We start from the raw sequence: 20,618 nt of genomic DNA, 5'->3' as shown, positions 1-20,618 counted from the left end.
GATTTTGTATACATACGCCGAGCTAGGAAAACGCCAACTCCCGCATCATCTCATGAACCATATGAAGCTTGATCAAGCCCCACATTTCCAAGCTGCCCATGACCAGTGTTGTAGAGCAATTGGTTCTGATACTGCGTGAGGGATCGGAGGAAGAGCTCTCGCCTGCGACATTCATGAAGATTGCGGTGAAACTCTAAGAGAACTAATATCGAGCTTCCGTAAAACTTGTAGGTCTCCCCCTCAATGCACGCCACTCCAGAACGCTGGCGCGAAGAGAAGTACAAAAGCAGTAACAGTTGAAGGAAATGATGATCGATACCGACGAATCCAAAATAACAGAGAGCGAGGAAAAGATGATTGAGGTTTCAATTTGATCAACGATTCTTATTTTGGCTACAAAATTAAGATCACAAAATCATGTTGTACTTTTATCATTAAAATCATTTACATCAATCATAGCTTCCAATTTCTTCTCCCCACAAAAAGCATCTATTCCTATCAACTAACAATACTCATTGCTGTCCCTTGATAAATGCCTATAACATCCACACACAATTTCAAATGAAATTGTGAGATCTCTAACTATTTTCCTAACCAGGCACATGGTATACTAAAATGCAACAAGTAGAGAACAAAGAAGCCGAAGAATGCTCCTTTTACAGAATCTTGCTCGAAATAACGAAACCGAGGCGAAAAAGATTGAATCCACACAATCTAAAATCGAAACAAGCAGAGAAAATAATGCGCCTTTTGTAAGATTCCTCTTCTTCGCCAGAAAAAAAACGCTAAATTTAGTCCACACTAACAAAATCAAAAGAAACGACTAAAACACAAAGGTTGATCTACGTCACCTCGAGCTCGCGTTATTAGCGCGTTAGTCGGAGGCGGTTGATGGCGTGGAAGACGTGGCCCGGTGACGGGGACCCTCGCATCCAGCCTCTGAACCGCCACACCGACTGCCCCACGCGCGCATCCTCCAACCCTCTGCCGACAAGGAATCTACCTCCTCCGCCCGAGCTCCTTGTCGCGTCGTCGACGGCGCGGCCGGCGGAGGAGGAGCTCCGTCGCAGGACTCCTCCGGGATAGAGGATGGCAGGTTTGAGAAGGGAGAGAGAAGGGCGGGGACTTCGAATCGAAGGAGAGAGAGCGCGAACGGCGCGCGCCCCTAACACTTTAACTCAAAAAACTCATCGAACTGAATGTTGACAAATGCTCGTGAGAGAGAGAAAAGAGAGATCCTTTAGCTCATTATTAACTTTAGCTCATTATTATACTGAGAATAACTTGCAAGAGGCCCTCACGTTTTAAATATTATTTTTTTGGTAATTTTTGAACTTAAAATAAAGATTAGATCTTGTTTCAACAAAAAATGCAACAAAACCTCCCAACTTTAAACAGCTCCCCAACTTTGTTCGAAGAACATCGCAATCCTCGAACATTCAATTTTTTTAGTAATTTACGCCTAATTTCGGTCATTAGTGCTAAACTTTCGAAAGCCAATATGATTTGATTAGTTCACATCCAAATTAATAAAATCTTCAACAAAATTTTATCATTAAGTTTATTTCTGAACCATTTCATGTTAGATTAATCGTCTGTAGCCAGTTCACATCATCATCACTTATTTCTTACCTCCCCGCGCATCTCCTCATATGCATGAATAAAGATTTTTTATTTTTCGAGAGAAAGATAAGACGAAACTCGCTTAGTTTTTTTTTTAAAAAAAAATAAACTTAGCTGAAAATATAAACCAACTAAAATTCGAACTTAAAACCTGAGATACCAACCATCAAATTCTTTGTCGCTTGCGCTAAAGACGGTCTGTAACATGAATAAAGATATTAAGCATAGCATCATGCACGTGAAGGAAGATGTTAAGCATTGCGGCGGTCTTTTTGCCTCAGTGGACAGAACGCAAAAGTGAAAAAGTTGGGGGGCCTGAAGGTCTTTGTTATTATGGAAAAAATTGAAAAAATTTTTTAAAAAATTTTTTTTTTTACATAGCTTAAAAAAACCTAACTTTTTTGAAAACTTTTCTAGATTTTATGCAAAATTATTGTTTTGTTTTTCCAATTTTTTTGGAAAACAAAATTCTAACTTTCCACGAAATATGAAACAAAAAATCAAAATAATTGGTTTTCCTTAGAACGCAAAGGAGTGAAAAGCCTGAAAAAAAAAAAAAAATCATAGAAACCTTTTTTTTTCCCAATACTTTTCCCTAGAAACTGTAAACAGAGCCACTAAAAGCAAAAACGCCTAGTAAATGTTGGTCTATTCAATGTGCTGTTTATTAAATCAATATGACCTAAATTCAAGTCCACTTGATACCCATCCAATGTCTAACACATTACCTCTATTTAACACAACAATATCATTCTCGAAAGCTAAACAACAAAGACACAAGGAAAAAAAAGAAAGAAAAAATCTAGGCATAAAGAAGATCATCAAACTTGAACAGAGACATGAAAAAAAGAGGCAGAAAAAGAGGCAGAAAAAGAAAGAAAAGAAATCAACTACCAATGCATGAAAAGATGGTGTGTTTCTTCATAGACATATACATAAATATATAAATTCTTCTACTTAGTATGCGCCCTTTTGTTTCGCTATCCTAAACCCCTAGAGGTTGTAATGCGGATGAGGTTAGCCGCTCACGTCTAGGAGGGGTCTGCGTCGAGTGCTGGTTACCGGGGATTGGGGGCGGGCAGATGGGCCGTTCTCCTGCGGCGTGAGGGGCGCCGTTCCCACATTTGGGCTCCGGCGTCGGAGGCTCCACCACGATACACAGCACGTCGCTCATCCCTAATGCTATCTGGTTGGGCTCCGACGGGTGCGCGGCAATCACCATAGGATGAACAGCGCCGGCGCTACTGGAGCGGAAAGGCATAAAAGAAAAGAATAAGAACTTATCGATGGTCGTCGGCAAAAATTAGTAGATCAAGAAGAAGAATCTGCCTTCCCAAAAATCCTGCGTACACTTTTGGGCGAAAGAGGTTTGCTTTATAAGATTGCCCACATCTTATGCAATGTTGGAGCTTTAAAAAAAAATAAATAGCAGGAAATAAAAGACTCGGTACCTAGAAATGGAAGGGGATATGTAGGCAGAAAGCGCAATTCGGCATCGGATCCTGAGGCTCTCTGATTCAAAAACTCCAACAGCGCCATCACAGAATCCGGCGTAGACCAGCATACCATCGCATGAGTATATTGCACTTGAAATGGGTGCCGGGAGCGGATCTCTAGGAGACCACTGCATCAGAGGGAACATCGTAGGTCATAGAGGGAGGCTCGCAAGAAGACGACAGATATCGGCAATAATGCTTGCAATACGAAACATGAACAAAAATAAAGGAGTAATTCCTCTCGGATCAATTTTTTGCACTAACGATCGCCAACTCCTAGGATGTTCCAGTTTGGCCCCCAAACTTTCGATTCTTACCACAGTCGCTGACCTTAGCATGTCGATACAATCTTGCCGTTTCTGAAATTCGCCCACTAAATTGGATTGAAATGCCCATGTAATCATGATATGGGAGGTCCAAAAGTTGCTTAATATGGCAGTTAGATGACAATTACCAGGATTTTTCAGTCTAATTAGATGGAGCTATTCAGATGACAGGGAAAGGGTGCAAAGAGTATCTGAAGTTGGGGACCAGATTGGAACCACTGGAAGGGTGAGGACCAAAGTGCAACAACCGAATGAAGTAAAATCTCAGAAAAATGTGAGAATAATGGCATGCCCAGTTACAGAAGTCTTGATTTCTCTCAGAACCACTACTGTTCAGATGATCCTAACCATTAACTAGAAATGGAAGATCCTAACACCAACTGCCTCCATCATTATTAGGAACCTCCATATTTTCTAGCTGAATTCAACAGAGATTCGAATTGCTTTAAGGTAAACACAGTGAAATCCAATTCAGAAGACGAACAAATCAAGAAAGATTTGTGTGTATGTGTGATAAAAGAACTAACAAAAAAAGAAAGTTGATCAAAATATCTTCAATTTTGAAACAGACACAATTTTTTCATAATCAATATTGTATGGTGGGGAGGGGGGAAACTAACCGAGCTGAGGCATTCGAGCTTGCTGTCATAGATGGCCAGTTGGCTTTCATGGACAACCAAGAGATGAGATTGATCATTGTGGAACTGAACTCTGGTGTCTCCAACTAATGGAGCAGCAGCACGAGTAGGAGGGGCTTGAATAAATCGTGACTTCTTCCTTTCCCATCCATCGATGCTCCACATGCACAGCTGTTATTTTAAAAAGCCATCAGATGATGAAAGGTCTATGCAGAAAAATTAACTGAAATACATAGTGCAGAACCCAAGTTAGCAAAGCTCTATTAATATCTCAAAGAGCAATAAATAGTTAAAAATAGCAATAATTTAATAGAAAGCTAAAGTGCAAGAAAAGCCCTATGCAACCATTATTTGCACTTGGCCCTAAAACACTAAAACCTACATACCACCCCCTTAAACTACAAGATTGTTATTTTGCCTCCTCCCTCAATGTTCTCTAAGGCGATATCTATCATTTTGCCCATAGGTTGGGGTAAAATGTAAGCTTCAAATCCTTTCCCGCGCTCTTCTTACGGAGTTGGTGTGGATGGGGTGGGGTGGTGGGAAGGAGGGGGGTGTTCCTCAATCTAGACCTAATTAAAAACAGAAAATTTGCTTTAATCTGTTAACTAGAAGTTATGCATTCAGAACCAAAGTTTCTTAATATGTATACCTGAGCATCAGCACCTGAAGACACAAGGACATTTAAAGATTGCGAAAATGCAAGACCAGTTATCTTCTTCTGGTGACCTTTGAGCTTGGTTTTCACCTGAAAGAATGCAAGTAATGTACCTCATGATGAAGATCTGATAACAAACATATAACAGATTGAAATGGTACTCCAGGAGATAATGTTTTTGCACTGAAATCATGAATACATACTGAAAATAACCAAGAAATTCCTTTTTTTTGCAATATGATTTAAAAACTGTCTCCTCATGGAATCAATATTATTCCAATGAGTAATGCTTCTATACTTCTTTTTTTTTTTACCGTTCATTCACGCGTATTCAACGGCTCAGATTTAGTTTTTTTAAAATTGTGCCCTGCAATAGCAGGTCACTTTGGGAGAGGTACCGGTTACCGGGTACCTCAAAAAATGATATTTTTGTCTTTTAATACATGGGCAATTTAGTCATTTTACATCTACTATATTTTCAAATTTTAAAATTTAATATTATATTCAAATTTATATTTTAAAAATTTAAGTTTCATATAAATACTTTGAAATATGGTAAACAGAAATAATTGTTTGAATTCTAGTCTTCTGGTTTAGGTTTGGTTTTGGGTTTCGAAAAATTGGTCAGTTTTGAATTTGGATATGGATTTTTGAAATCCGTCGAGTTCGGAAATAAGTTTTGTGATTGTTAGTCAGATTCGAATTCAAATTTCTAACTATTTTTTTCTCACCAATAATTATAATCTTTTTAATTTATATGTTTAAAATTATATTTAAAATTTTTATTAGCTCTAACAGTTAAATTATCATTCTGTTAAAAATATTTATTATCTTTACCGGTTCCAAATTGTTCTTAATGTTATTCGGTTCAATAGGTTAAAATCAGATTCTTGATAGAATAAGTCAAAGTCTGATCAGTCAAATCAATCCGTTCAATCTAGTTTTTAAATCATTGAATTTAAGATTTAAATAGTAATATGAAATTCCTCTAGAGAAATCTAGTTGTAGAAATCTTACTCTCTAAGTTTTTTATGCATTACGTTTTAAACTGGTGCGAATAAACTGTATTTTAAATCTTGGTAGAAATTTAGTTTTTAAATAGTAATATGAAATTCCTCTAATTTAAATTTCACTTTTAATTTTAAGTATTTAATTTTTAAATTTTAAATTCATCGTATTTAGAAATAAAACTATTTCTAAAATTTCTATAATTTAAATTAATGCATAATTTGAGAAACACTAAAACATTTAAAGTAGATTCCTAAATTAATGCCTAATAATTGCATAAATTTGGTTAATCAATTAATTTCCTAAATTAGTGCTAATTAATGCATAAATTTAGGACCTCAATTAAAAGTTTCTTTAAATATTGTATTATTTAATTACCAAACTAACCTTGAATAAAATAATCCTTTTACCTCCTAAGTATTAAAGTTACATTTTTACCCTCAATTAATCAACGGTTAAGATCTTTTTTATTTTTTTTAAAAAAAAGTACCGAATCATTTCTCTTATTAACCATGAATTGACAAATCCTAACTGAAGGACAAATTGTGGGTGTATTTATAACACTGAATATTGAAACCTTCAGGCATAATAGGCAGGGTAAACATGGGGAAAAGGAAGGCTCAACCGCTCAAGACAGCAAAGTCAAATAGAGGATAAGGAACTCATATAGTTTCCAAAGATAGCTTACAAGAACGCCAAGATATATAGTATCTACAACTGCAACATGCTTACCTCATCAACTCGGACATTATATATTTGAATGGTTGCATCTTCCATTCCTATGGCAATGATATTGTTGTCTTGAGGATGGAAAGCAAGAAAGGTGGCTGCTGGTGCGGGTGACATGAATGTTGTCATCACCTGTAGAGAATTTAAGCACTTTATTTTCAAGGACTATCATACAAAACAGCAAGTCAGCTTTCAACTTCATGCACGCCATTCAACAACTTTGTTTCTTACTTATACGCACACCCTTGACCTTACAGAACCTCCTCCTGCCCTAAAAAAAGCCTTTTATTTATAAAAAACCAACATATCCCATAATTTGAATGACTCCCCAACATAAAATAAGGCTATAATAGTAATGAACTTCAATTTCTGATTATACACTGGTATATATTTAAGTAAATAATTTTACCTTGAATGTCATCATGTTAAACAAAGAAACCTTTCCACCAGATGCAGACATGACATAGGAGTCATTCTTTGACAAAGCAATACAGGCAGTGGCATCTTCTGGATTGCCATCGCTTGTCTCGTTGGTCATAAGAACCCCATTTGATGGTTGCCACAGCTGCGGGGGAACAGATGCAGTTGACTGCACCAAAAAAGAAAGAAAGAAGAGGAATGAGTAGAAAACAAGCAATCAAGATAATAATCGGTTTGTACCAAATTGAGAAAAGCCAACCTTGCCGGATGGATTTCGTTCAGTACGCTGCCATTTCCACAGCTTATGAACAGCATTGGAGCCAAGAGCCAACACAGCAAGCCCAGAATTTGTATAAAGTAACCGAACAACCTGAGCAAGATTGTTAACGAGATTGTTGGATCTTCAAAAACAACACTAAATTGAATGGACTTTGAACTTGCTTAGCAATGTAGTGTACAAATATCTAAACAATCATCACTCAAAGCTTGGGATTTTCTTGAAATATTTCCTACAGGACTAATTAGAAACCCAAGTACATTTGAAGCGTTCCACACTGTCATTCTAGCAGTCAGAAGAAAATAGGAGGGTTCCACTAGTAACCAAGCATAAAAATAGAAGGAAATATGCTGATTTATTGTAGAAGTAATGCAATCCATCACGGTAGAATATTTTCCTTCATCCTAGTGTCCTAACTCGTACCAGCCATAATTAAAATACATGTAATAGCTGACTCTAACAGTATACCTTGCTTGATGTAGCTACAGAGTCCGGCAATCGTAGAGCTTTGACATGAGCAGGATCTGCAATGTCAGCCAACTTCCAGGTTTTGCTCTTGTCAGAATCATTTGATATTCTAGGTTTAATATCCATAGAAGCCTGCAATTTTAATTGAGATATTAATATCTCAATAATTATCATAAAAATAGAAAATCAAAAGACAATATTTCACCCACCAGGGTACTCAGTGACACTGCAGGCAAAACACGATCGGGCCTTTCAGAGGCGACAGCTAGAGGACTAGAAACATTTGAAACAGCAGCACCCAGTGTGATCGGTGGCTGCGCTAATCAGAAGCAATGTCTTAGAAAGATGAGCATAACATATTGATTTGTAAAACAGATTTCAATATGGTTTGTTCCCTTCAAAATGGTGTGCTGATAACCAAGTGAAATTCTCATCATGTTCAGATAACATTTAATTTGTATTTTTTTTTCATACTGAATGATTACAGCATATATGAAACCAATTATATTGACTATATCAGAGCTGCATGACTAATTGAACCAGCCTGTAGGCGCACAAGTCTAAAGAGTTATTCCCGCAGATCTATTATTTAAGCTCATGTCCAAAATAGCTTAATTAGACTTTCGGCCAATACTAATGCCTAACAACATATGTAGTACATGTAGACAGAACCATAATGTGCCTTAAAGAGGACACACAGTAGATGGACATCCAATTTCTGAGGGTTCTCAACATGACATATAGCAAATGAGATAGACAATCTAATATAATTAATTTGTATGGCTTGCAAAAATATAGATAAAAGCCGCACCTTGGCGTTAATCTGTTGAGAAGAGCCTCGTGATCCTTCAAAAGGCCTGGTCTCCAGCATTCTTACCAAGCGTTGTCCATCAGTATTTGCCAGTATTTTAATTCCATTATCACTTGTTGTTACAGCAAGTAAAGAGCCCTCTCTGTTGAATCTCAGGCGAGGGCTTGCCTAAAAATCAAAATCAAGAATAAGTATTTAAGCCATAATATTTGAGGTTGTGAAAATCAAAATAAAAGATCCTTTCTAGGTGATACTCACAGGCAATCCACCATCTGCATCGGTGGTAGTTAGTATGTTGGTATTATCCATATCCCAAAACTTAATCGTGAATTCATCTCCAGCAGCTAGGAACCGATTCCTAGTTGTGTCAAATTGGACTACACCCAGTGAGCGTTTTCTAAAACCAGAGTACGTCCTCTTAATGGCTCCCTCAGTCTCGTTCCACTCAACTAGATGTGACTCACCATCTTTGCTAGTTCCGCATGAAAAGAGCCTGCAAGCAATGCCAGATAACTGAAAAATAAGATGAATATTCTCACTGATAAAATTGCTCATTGAAACAGTGCTTTAGGGCGAAAGAACACCTATAGAAAGAGCTTCTTTACACTTGTCAATAAGGTTAGCCAATGAATTGTTAAGTAACAACTAAAGAAGTTTAATAATTAAGCTGCTCGGAAAGCTACAAAATTTACCTAGTTCCATCTGCACTATAAGCCATTGTAGTGCACCAATGTCCAGGAGCATCATAATCAACTCTGGATCCCAAACAATCATAAAGCCATGCTTTAATTTTCCCGTCAATAGAGGTCGAGAAAATAAACTGCAAACAGAGATTTAAAATAAGAAAGATTCAGAAAATAAAAAAGGAGAAAGCATTCTCAAACATAACAAATTCAACATGCAAAACAATCTCGAAACTAAGGCAAGCCTTATGGTCTTTTTAACTGGCTGAATGCCATAATAAACACATCCAACAAGCAATGACAATCTCATAACATAAACAAGCCTTAGGGCTTCTTTGAACGCATGAATGTCTAACTGTCCAAAAATTTAACAAATTCAAAATGCAGCAACACTCTCATATCAGAGACAAGCCTCAGGGCCTCTTCAAATGCATGAATGTCTCATTAGATATATAAACCACGTAGAATAAATGATCTTAAAATCATTTTTCTGAGAATATAGATAAATATAGATAATCACTTCTCAATGATCTCAAAATCATTTTTCTGAGAATATAGATAAATATAGATAATCACTTCTCACGTGAAACTTACAATCCAAAGATTTTGGAATTTTTTAATTTTCTATGTTTCTAGAAATTACACTTCAAGGTTGGAATCACACAAGAAAGTCCCCATACTGCATAAGTAGTCACAAATAATTTGTTTTGATATCCAAAAGGGCCTTACAGAACTCCAATGATCCCATGAGGTAACTAGCAGATCAGAGAAAATTTATTATTTATAGAAGAACCACCCCATCTCATCCCATATCCAGAGCTCAAAATATTCTAAAACATGAATTCAAGCGCAAAAAAGAGGACGAGCAGAAAGAGAGGAACCTGGATAGACTCTTTATAGTGAGGGCAAACTGAATAAACTGGAGCATCATGACCTTCAAATGTGTACTGCTTCTGTCCTGTTGTAACATCCCATACCTGCAGTTCATGTGACAAAGCATTGTAAGATAAATGTGTCCACATACTTTAAAGTATCATCCTGATTTTTACCTTAATCGTCTTGTCATCGCCGCAAGTAATTATCGACAAGCTCTTGTTGGGATGGGAGAAAGCAATATCATTAACACCACCTACATGAGCATCAAGCTATACAAGTTTGACAAGTCAGCAACCCATAAAGAAGAGTATAATAGGCCTAATTGTTTTTTTTCTGAGTACCTCCAACTGTTGCCGCAACTCTCCGTTTGGTATGAAGGCATATGTCTGAACAATATGCTTTGAGAATGCAACACCTACAAAGATAGCAAAGTTTAAGAAATCCTCTTACAGAGGGATTATCTAAGTTCGATCAGAATGTCAGATTACAGAATTATTTTGGTTTCAGTAATACCTAGAATAGATCCATCAGGACTCCATAAACATCGATTGACTGATATTGTCGCATCTTTCATCAGTGCAGCCTATAAATTAAAATAAAAGTTGTACAAAGAATATGAATGAACTTCAAAACCATATTAAGGGGCAAATAAACAAGTAATTTGCAGCCTAATCAGAAGCAGAGATGCATTTAATTTGCAACACGTGACCTGCAAAGGCAATGTACAAGATCCAATATTCCAAACTTTGAATGTTTTGTGCGCTATCCTTTCTCGAGAACCAACTTCCCAAATCCCAATATCACCAACATTTGTCCCAACTATAAGGCAAACAAATGTAATTTGAATTAAAAAGACAACAACAATGAGAATGAGAAGTTGAACAGTAGAACCATGGTTTGAGTAACAACCAAGAAGTATTGTTTGTTGCACCGGATGGAAATCCAAGCTCATAACATTAGAACCCTGATGAAGGGTCCGAGCAAGAGTTTTTGGAAGATCGTCTTGAGAGTAAATGTTCGGGGAATGGAGTGCACCAGAAAATGACACCTAAAAGTTTTATTTTCCCCCAAAGAGGACACGATCAAATTAGGAACATCAACAATTAATAATGTATTTCCATCTTTGTTCATACCTCATCAGATTGGCCAGTCCGCATCCTCTTCATCAGGTGCTCAGAGTCTGCAGTTTGGTAATCAATGCCAGGAGCACTTGTAGGAGTCCTTGGGTGCTTCAGAAATGCAGCTAGAAGAAATAGCCAAAGTCATACTCAACTAAATTTTGATCATGAAATATCTAGCGCACAAAAAACATCTAGAATGTAAAAATGTTTACCCGTGTTTGGAGGCTGCACCAAACCAGGAGGCCCTTGTGCCACAGCAGCATGTGGTAAGGGCGGATTAGCATTCGCCATCCACCCAGCAATGGCACTTGGAGAAGGAGAGACAACTGGCTGGAATGGCTGTGTAGGGAGAATTTCCAAAATAATTAACATATTGGACGGATATGGTTCAAATTACACTACAATCTGGTCAAACTTACACTATGAGCGCCAATGGGAGGAAATCCCCCAGATTTAGGGATAGGCCCTACAAGGGGTCCATTGGTGGGGGGCGGAGCACGTGCTCCATTGGCAGGAGTAGCACACGAGTGATCAGTAAAGAGGGTCTTGATGTCAGGATTGGGACGAGGATTCTTGCAAAGCTGATGCTGCCAGTTAAGACTAAACCAAAAATTCTTTCAGCCCAGATTATGACAACCTCCTTTTGTTAGGAGACAAGGAAAACATCAAGTAAAACAGGGTTATTATTAATAATTACACTTCTTGCTAACATTTCCTTTGGTCAATAAACTACAAGCAGTTTAATTGCAGACAACAGACATGCAAAGTTCAGCAAAGGTTGCTAAGAGCCACTGAAAGAACATTAAACTAGGACAAGTAAGCTTATGGGGCCACAAAAGCATAAGCTCCAACCTGAAGCTTCGCTGCTCTCACAGCTGAAAGCTCTTAGGGAACACTAATTTAAAAAAAAATATCAATGCTTTGTCAAACAGTGCAACCCAAACAGCATTGCTGCAAAAGCTTTGGGCAGGCCAAACGTGCCTCAAGTATCATTACAAATTCTAGCATTTTATGGTGCAGAGTTGACCACTGCTCTGACCATAAAATGCATCAACTTGTTGCAAATCATTCAAATTTGTATCAAATATATTTCCAAATAAGACAAAAAATTATTATATACAAATATGAATGGAAGAACACCGCATAAAAGAAATACAGACCTTTGATTGATCAAAGTCCGCAGTCTAGAAGCTTTAAAAGGTGGAAAAGTTAATTTGTCACGAAACAGAGGATTAGCTTCAATCAGCTTTTTAAGCTCAATCAACATTATACTTCGGGCTGATTTTGTATCCCCATACTTAGAGAGTTGCTCATTTTGCCTGCACAGAAACAAATCTAGAATAAAATACACTATACACCTAGTGTAGAGAATACCATTCAAACAGATACCTAAAATTCTCCAGAGTAAGCAACTGTGTGATTTCCTTGAAAAGTTCTTCATTGAAAGAAGCAAAGACCTTGAGATCCTTCACAAGTATCTCAACTGCTTTCGCCCGGTCATGCCTAAAAAAAGACATACATCCAATTCAGAAAATAATAATAATAATAATAATAATTCTAACAGAACTTGAAACTAGGAAGAGGGACTACCTACCTATCAAGGGCTTCAAGATACTTCTGCTTCCTAATCTCAAAGAAAATCTTCATGGAGTATCGATTATCTTCAACCTTCGTGAACCCACCAAGATACCGCTCGACTTCATCCCATTCCCCTGCCTGAACTAAATCCTCAAAGTGCTTCATATTGAAGTAAAACCCTGATTCTTGTTCCAACCTAGAATAAAGCAAAAACCAGCGCTTTGCTATGAAAACAGTACACAAAAGATAGGCTCTTTAAATCGAAAAGCTGAATTGCACTTTGTTACACTGAACATTAAGGGTGTTATCACTTATCACTAGCTAAACTATGCTTACATTTTTGTCAAGCTCTTAAATGAACTTATTATATTTTCACGATCTTTACATTCCGACAATAAATAACAGTTGAAGTTGTGTAAGGTGTTGAGCGGTTTGAATTTCCTCCATTTGACATTTTAATTATCCACCCAAAATAACATTGTTAAGGTGCGTCAAGTGGAGAAATTTAAAAAACCGTAATTTGACTTGGAAAATTCAACAATTTCTAACTCTTCACAATGAACCATGAAGGCAAGCCTCAAAAGAGAGAACTATTTGCAGAGTAATGTACAATTTTAAACTGTGTGCTCACTTAGCGCGACTACTACTCACCATTTTTCCTTAATCAAAGACGGCTTCAAACAAGTTGCATGTAAAAAATATATCTTTTGTAAGCCAACAGAGGATCAGGAAATATATAGGCAACAAAAATGCTTTGTCTTGTTTAAACTGTCAATATAGTGTGCGAATTGTCATAGAAATGGAGAAATGGAAGTTCAGTGTAACGCTTGAAAGATATAGCGGTACATAGTGTAGAAAGTGAAAATATTCCTAAAGTTCATCATAGCATGTTGTAATTAAGATTATCAGAAAAGAAAGACGACAACGGAGGAGACTTACCGATGGACGGTCTCCTTGAACTTCTCCTCGTCCAGAAACTGCAGTATGAGGAAAACCAGTTCCCTACTCAACGAAGACATACTTCCCGGAATCCCTAACCGCTCCAGCGCAAATATCTTTTATATAAATATATAAATATATCCAACTAAAGCAGTGACACAATTGGAACAACAAGCTGGCTAATTTCAAAAGCCCTTCACTTCAACTCACATCCAAAGCACCATAACTACAAATCACCAACTTAAAACACTTAAAATCAACCTACAAATCACACACTAACTCCTCCTAAAAACCCACAGGAGTACACCACCAATCTCAAAGACCACAGCTCAATACTACCAAACCCTAACTTCAAATCAAATTATAACAACAAAATCAGCAGCAACGTACTCCAACACCACTACACACAGCACAACAGCCACCGTTCACCCCCGAGCCACCCAAGACAAAACCCTAACTCCGCCGCCACTCAATGGCGCAAGAGACTGAGAAAACCCCTACGGAACAACCACTGGAGCAGAGAAATAGCTCGTTTCGACCATCATCCACTCGATCTAAAGCAAAGGCGAGAGCTTTCCTCACCAAATCCAGCAAAAGAGACCTCGAAACGGAGCTCGGCGCCTCGAGATCACGACGAAGAGGGCGATATCGAGGTGGGGCGAGGCGAGGAATCCAACGAAGCCGATCGAGAGGAGACACAGGTAGGAGGAGGCCGAGGAGGAGGAGTAGGAGGAGCCTCCGCGCTCGATTCCTATCTAGGGTTTTGAGAACCGCTCCACGCCACTTCTCACATCTATCTCACTCCTCTTTTTTTTTTCGCCTTTTATATCCCCACCACACTCTCTCTCTCTACTCTCTCTCTCTCCTTTTTCTCTCCTCTTTCTCTCTCTAATTCTCCCCCTTTTATAGTGAGCAAAACACTGGGATGGGGCCGGTACCGAGAATTACTAAAATACCCCCTCCTTTACCGGAATTTACTATTTTGCCACTGCCACATCACATCAGACTCCGACCGTGGAGTACGGATGGTTATGTGGAGTTCTAAATGTACCCAAAAGTGTCTTAATCACACTACTAAGTGATATTAAGGCAGTTTTAGATTCAATTAATATGATTTATTATAATTAATAAATAATGATTCGATTCGATGAATCAATCATCTTTATTAAAAAGTATTACCCTAAAGTGCCTTTGAGCAAGCAATGTAAAATATTTTATATGAGTTATCAATTTGAATTATATATGCGAATTAATCAACAATCATATTAATATAGTAATCAAATTTTTTCCATCAAATTCTAAAGTGCGAAGGCAAATTTCGACGTCTAATTTCATGATTGAACTTGAAATATTAGATCAACTACGATTAGCAACTCGAAACTCTATAACAATAAAATCTAAAAATTAAAGCCGCTTTATGAATTGAAGTAAACTTATAACAAATATTAAAATTTAAAGATACGTTACAACTGAAATTGTAACTAATCCCTTTTCTGAAAACTTAAAACAAGAATTATTAATTATCACCTAATGTATTATTTAGAATTGCACGAGTTTATGCACATTTCGTGTGTGGAAGAAAAATATGATAAGAAATGCATTCTATTTGTTTTTGTAAAAATAGCATGTTGTGTAGATATGATTTTTTTAGCTCAATAATTGTAAATAGATTTAAATACCAAAGCTCGAATTGTCGTGCTCGTCGGTGCAACCAATCACGGCAAACACGTGTCGTATGTGCCGACCGTACCGACATATAAATAGGGTATGTGTCGAGACGTTTCGATTTGTTGTGTCGTGTAAATAGCGAACTGACACATTTTATGCTACTTGTAAAGAAATGTGATTTTTTTTTTTTGGTGGGTACATTTTCTGGTACCCGTAGCATTGCTCTGTTTGCGGAGGGCAAAAGAGTAAAAAGAGAGCAGCGGTGTCGGTTTCGAAAGGGAGGTCCCTGCGAGGGGCAAAACCGTCATTTCGCCTAAAACGGTAAGGCGCCCAAAAGCATCTGCGGTTCCCGAGGGTGCTTCGTAAAGCCACCGGGGGCATTTTCGTCATTTCGCTATTCTCTCGTCCACGTCATCCTCCTCGTACACAACTACTTTACTTTTTGAAAAATCTAGCTCCGTTTTTTTGAGATTAAGTAAAAATTAGTTATTTTCAAAATAAATATAAATTTATGCATAAATCTAAAATAGATTAATTTTACATTTAAATAAAAATATAATTATTTTTTAAATAAAAATAATAATATTTAGATAGATAAAATAGAATAAAAAGAATAATAATTAGTTATAAATAGAAAATAATGATACTGCTCCAGTTATTATATTTAAATTTATTTTTTATTTTATATTTAAAATTTAAATTTAAATGGATAACTTTAAAAATAGAAAATTTCAAAATTTAAATATAAATTTTTAAATCTCAAAATTAAAAATTTAAAGTTATAAATTTTAAATCGAATCTAAATTTATAAATATAAAATATCAAATTTAAAAATTAATTTTTTAATTTTTAAATTATAAATTATAAATAGTAATTTTAAGATTACAAATTATAAATTTTAAAATTTTAAATTTAAATATTAAATAAGTGTGGAATTAGCTAATTTAATCCTACCCCCATTCAGGGTTAACTAACCCACCCTTAACGGGTTATCCCCAAAAAAAAAAAAAGTTTGGGGATAAGAAAGAGAATAATCCCTTATCCTCCTTAACCCCAAACCAAACGCTACCTTGAGCGTTGATAAAGTCACCCCATTTTTTTTTATCCTTAATTATATTATGGGTTTTTTGGTATTTAGCCCCCTCAAAAAAAGTTATTTTCATAAATAATCTTATAAAATCTTATTAAATTTATAATTATAATTTTCGCCCTATCCCTACCACGCATGCTAAGCACCGCACGAGTAAGAATGGAAGTGCTGGAATAAGTTGAATATGGTAATTCATTTACTGCGTTTATTGCCTTATAACACTATGGAATACGGTAAATTATTTACCATGTTCAAAATATGGTGAATAGTTTATCGTGTTCAACTTAAAACTCCTCACCGGTCAGCTTAAATGCACAAAAGCCCCTTAACTATTGTCCATTTTGAAATAGCCTCTTTACCAAAAACCTCTGAATTTCTCGTATCTTTTTATTTCTCTCTTAAAATTGCCAGTTTTATTTTTTCGAAATTAAATTTTTTTTATACAGACTGTTATCTGAAAAAAATGAGAAAAAGTGTAAATTTTTTTTATATAATTTAGTTTTTTTCAAAAAAATATTGTGTGAGTGATGCTTTTTATATGCTCAACTATGGTGGACTTAAAGTGGGTGCAAATTTATAATTTGGGGTGAGGATAACAAGCAACCAGTCCAGGACAGGAGAATCACTGCTAAGGGTACTTAAAAAAGTACCCATATTACTGTTATTGAATATGGCTAACAATGTACATGTACAGTGAGAAATTATGATTAAAAAATATTCTGTGTAAATTATCGCGTTGCATGTTCCACGATAAATCGGCTCAGACGTATTTTTAGTAGACCCATGGAATAAATAAAAAAGATATATTTTAATATATTTTTACTGTAACTCATTTTTACTTAGTAACAGTAGACGACTCTTAATATTAAACTGGCCTAAACTATTCACAAGTGTTCTTTGCGTTGTTCGTTACATACGAAATTCAAAAAAATTAATATTGCTGTTATTTTTATTTCTCAAGCATAAATTTGATGTCAGGAATTATGCTTAAAAATTAAAAAATAATATTTATTTTTGTATGCAATCAGGTGAAATTATATTTTATAGAATAATAAGCACAGCCTCAGATAATTCAATTTTTTTAATAGATTTATTTTAAATTAAGTCACTATATCGATTAGCTAAATTTTGCCAGGTTCAATGAATCTCATCTGTTTTATTGAACAACTCAGAAGTAAGTTTATCCCAATCGATAATTCTTTGGGTACATTATGCGGTGCGCGTATCATTACGTGGTGCGCGTATCATCGCGCTCCCCTGCGTGGTGCGGAGTAGCTGTCAGGAAGCCTGGGTGATAAGTAGATCAGCTTATCGCGCACAATTGATAAGTTCGTTGGCGTATCCAGCAAGTGGTTGTCCTTTTTTAAAAAAAAAATTATTTTCGGGGGCGTAAGTGAAAAGCGTACGGGCGGGGTGGGCGCGGAGCCCGAGGAGAGCATCTTTCCCCACGCCCCGACGGGCCAATCGCTGATCGACACGTGGCCGCCTGGGCGGGAAACTGTGGTCACGTGATGACGTGCCGTACTTCCGCTTTAACCTCAAACTTTTTTGTTCTGAAAAACTTCTGAAAAACTTTTTTTGGCTAAATTATAGAAAATCTTCTTATAATAATTCATTTTTTTACTTTCCTCTCTGACATTTAAAAATTTACACTTTGTCTTTTTGTAAAATAAAAAATATGCACTTCATCCCCTACCGTTAGGGTTCCATCAGGGTTCCATTAAAAAATATTTTTTTATGCCAAAAATACCCCTCTGCCATCTCCCTGTTGCTTCGACTCCCTCCGGCTTGCCACCTCGCCGCCGCCTCGCTGCCTCGCTTCCTAGCCGCCTCGCCATCCTCCACTGCATCGCCCTCACCCACATCCCCTTCACCGTCCTCCGCCGCCTCGCCTTCACCTTCTTTGCCCTTCTCCTACTGTCGCCCACCTCAGTTTTCTCCTACTGTCGCCGAAATCGAGGGCGGCGAGGATGCAGGAGGAGAAGAGGAGCAGGTGGAGAAGGAAATGGAGAGAAATCGCGGCCGATTGAGCTGGGAATCGCGGCCGAACGAATGGGCGGCTGAGGAAGATGGGGAAGAAGACAACAATGGCGAGGGGCAAAATGGTCATTTTATACACCGTAACCCTCCTGTGAACATTTTTCATTTTACAGGGGGGCAAAGTGTAGGTTTTTAAATGTCAGGGGGGAAGTAAAAAAGCGGGTTATTACAGCGAGGTTTTCTGTAATTTAGCTTTTTTCATTTTTATATCTTATAATTTAAAGCATATTATTTTAATATTCTGAATAAATTTCAAATACCGCCCCGCCGCTGTAGTTTCGTATTTTTTTACTTTAGTATTATGTAGTTTAAAATATATCAATTTAGTATTTTATGATTTTATTTTTATCTTTTCGTCAGCTCCTCCGTTAATATTTCGTTAAATTATATAGAATAAATTTCAGATATTCTACCTAAGTTTATCGAATATTCACTTTAGTATCTTTTAGTTTTAACTTTATCACTGACTTAACAAAAAAAATAGTGGAGAGAATAATTAAAAGAGAAAAATAAAACCTCGGGGTACTAAATTGATACATTTTAAACCACAGGGTACTAAAATAAAAAAGTGGGAAACCACGAGGGTGGTATTTGAAGTTTTTCCTTTCTTTGTTATCTCCTTTGTTAGTTTTTTCGTTAAATAAATGAGAAATTTCGTAAACCACTAGATACTAAAGTGAATATTTGAAAACCATAGGGATCGAGTATCCGAAGTTTTTTCTTATATATTAATTTTAACGGAGAGAAAAGGATAACAGAAAGAAAAAAACGAAATCATAGAGTACTAAAATGAGAAAACGCTAAACCACTGGGGGATATTTGAAGTTTTTTCTTTTTTTACTTATTTATGCTTGTGCCGTTGCCCCCCGAGATGGAAAAAAGAGGGTTAATTGCATATAGCTTTCTGTAAACATATCGAATAACAGATATATCTCTATAAAAGTTCTAACATTTTTAAATATAACCCTACTGTTAATAAGAATCTGTTAGAAATATATAGTTGACCATATGTAGATAAAATACTCAACCCTGGTTAGTGAATCAGATAAATTAACTTTTTCACCTCTCTTATATTATAGTAATCTTATTCACTTATAAAGTAAGAAGATGACTTTTGGGAGGATATTTTTGCATAATTCTAATAGTTATTTGTGCTGACAAAATATCATTTTGCTTATCTATTGTTAAAAAATAAACGGTACTCTAATGGTAACAAATCAGAAAGACAAATATGAATATCATTAGAATTTTATAGGGATAAAAATAAAAAGTTGAACTTAGTAGGGATATTTTTGTTATGCGATATGTTTACAGAGAGATGATGCGACTAACCCCAAAAAATAAAAATCTGTAAAATTTATCTGAATTATGAACTATTTCGATTTGATTTGATTCAGTCAGATACACTTAATTTGACTTTAAAAAATTAAACACATCATTTTATCTTTTCTGGTTTAGTTAGTATATTTTATGTAATTCTTGCAACTATAAATTTATTATAATAAGTAATTAGCTCAAATTTTAAAGTCGAAGTGTAGTTTACTAATTCGAATCAAACATTGTAAAGGTTGGGACAATCGAATAGACTAGCCGAATCAATAAATGCTGTTGATAGAGGGGGACCGACAGCCCCATAGTTCGCAGTGTGGATTCATTCTCATTCAACAAACCTTTTGTCAATTCGGCGAGTCTATTCGACTCGCCAAATTGGCAAAAGCCACAATTCGATCTCTATCAGAGTACTTTAAAATACAACCAAGCAGCAATTCTCAACATACGCAGTGTTACAATTTACCTACAATTCTTGGCGGAACACACACGACTGTAGAGTTCTAACAGATACGCACTACTTTGATTCTTTTTATTTATTTAAAATTTATACAATAAATTTACCGACGCATCAACAGCTAAAATAACTAAAAGAAGAGAAAAAAAAATATCTTATTTTGTGGGACCCAAAACATTTCACTTTCAAAATTTAACATGAGACATTTATTATGGTGACTAAATGTTGGAAAGCTACAACTTCCCCAGTTTATGCTCACATCATGTGGGGCCCACATTATAGGCCTCATTGTCAGGTAAAATTGCATGGAGATCCCCCCAACTATAGGTATTTGGGAAGCAGATCCCTAAAATTTATTTCTTTAATTTGCACTTCTTCCATTT

The 20,618-nt window shown here is 36.3% G+C and overlaps 1 protein-coding gene across 1 annotated transcript; it reads right to left on the bottom strand.

The window, feature by feature from the left end:
• Nucleotides 1-50: 50 nt before the first annotated feature.
• On the bottom strand, nt 51-14,519 carry LOC109706359 (protein TPR2-like). The gene is made up of 27 exons (XM_020227152.1): nt 13,652-14,519; nt 12,729-12,908; nt 12,524-12,637; nt 12,295-12,453; nt 11,554-11,734; nt 11,347-11,473; nt 11,147-11,256; nt 10,923-11,061; nt 10,723-10,832; nt 10,527-10,596; nt 10,355-10,428; nt 10,187-10,282; nt 10,019-10,114; nt 9,147-9,274; nt 8,713-8,947; nt 8,455-8,622; nt 7,853-7,957; nt 7,644-7,775; nt 7,158-7,268; nt 6,888-7,067; nt 6,482-6,610; nt 4,736-4,831; nt 4,066-4,254; nt 3,075-3,247; nt 2,653-2,867; nt 2,329-2,384; nt 51-263 (listed from the first exon to the last, which is right to left on the bottom strand). Exons 1-27 carry the CDS (start codon nt 13,729-13,731, stop codon nt 51-53), a joined length of 3,666 nt encoding a protein of 1,221 aa, XP_020082741.1. The 5' UTR covers nt 13,732-14,519.
• Nucleotides 14,520-20,618: the final 6,099 nt, after the last annotated feature.

The sequence above is a fragment of the Ananas comosus genome, unplaced genomic scaffold (assembly GCF_001540865.1).
Source record: "Ananas comosus cultivar F153 unplaced genomic scaffold, ASM154086v1, whole genome shotgun sequence".
NCBI classification, from domain to species: Eukaryota; Viridiplantae; Streptophyta; class Magnoliopsida; order Poales; family Bromeliaceae; genus Ananas; species Ananas comosus.
Note: the sequence above shows the minus strand (reverse complement) of the source record. Positions and strands in the feature narration are given on the sequence as shown.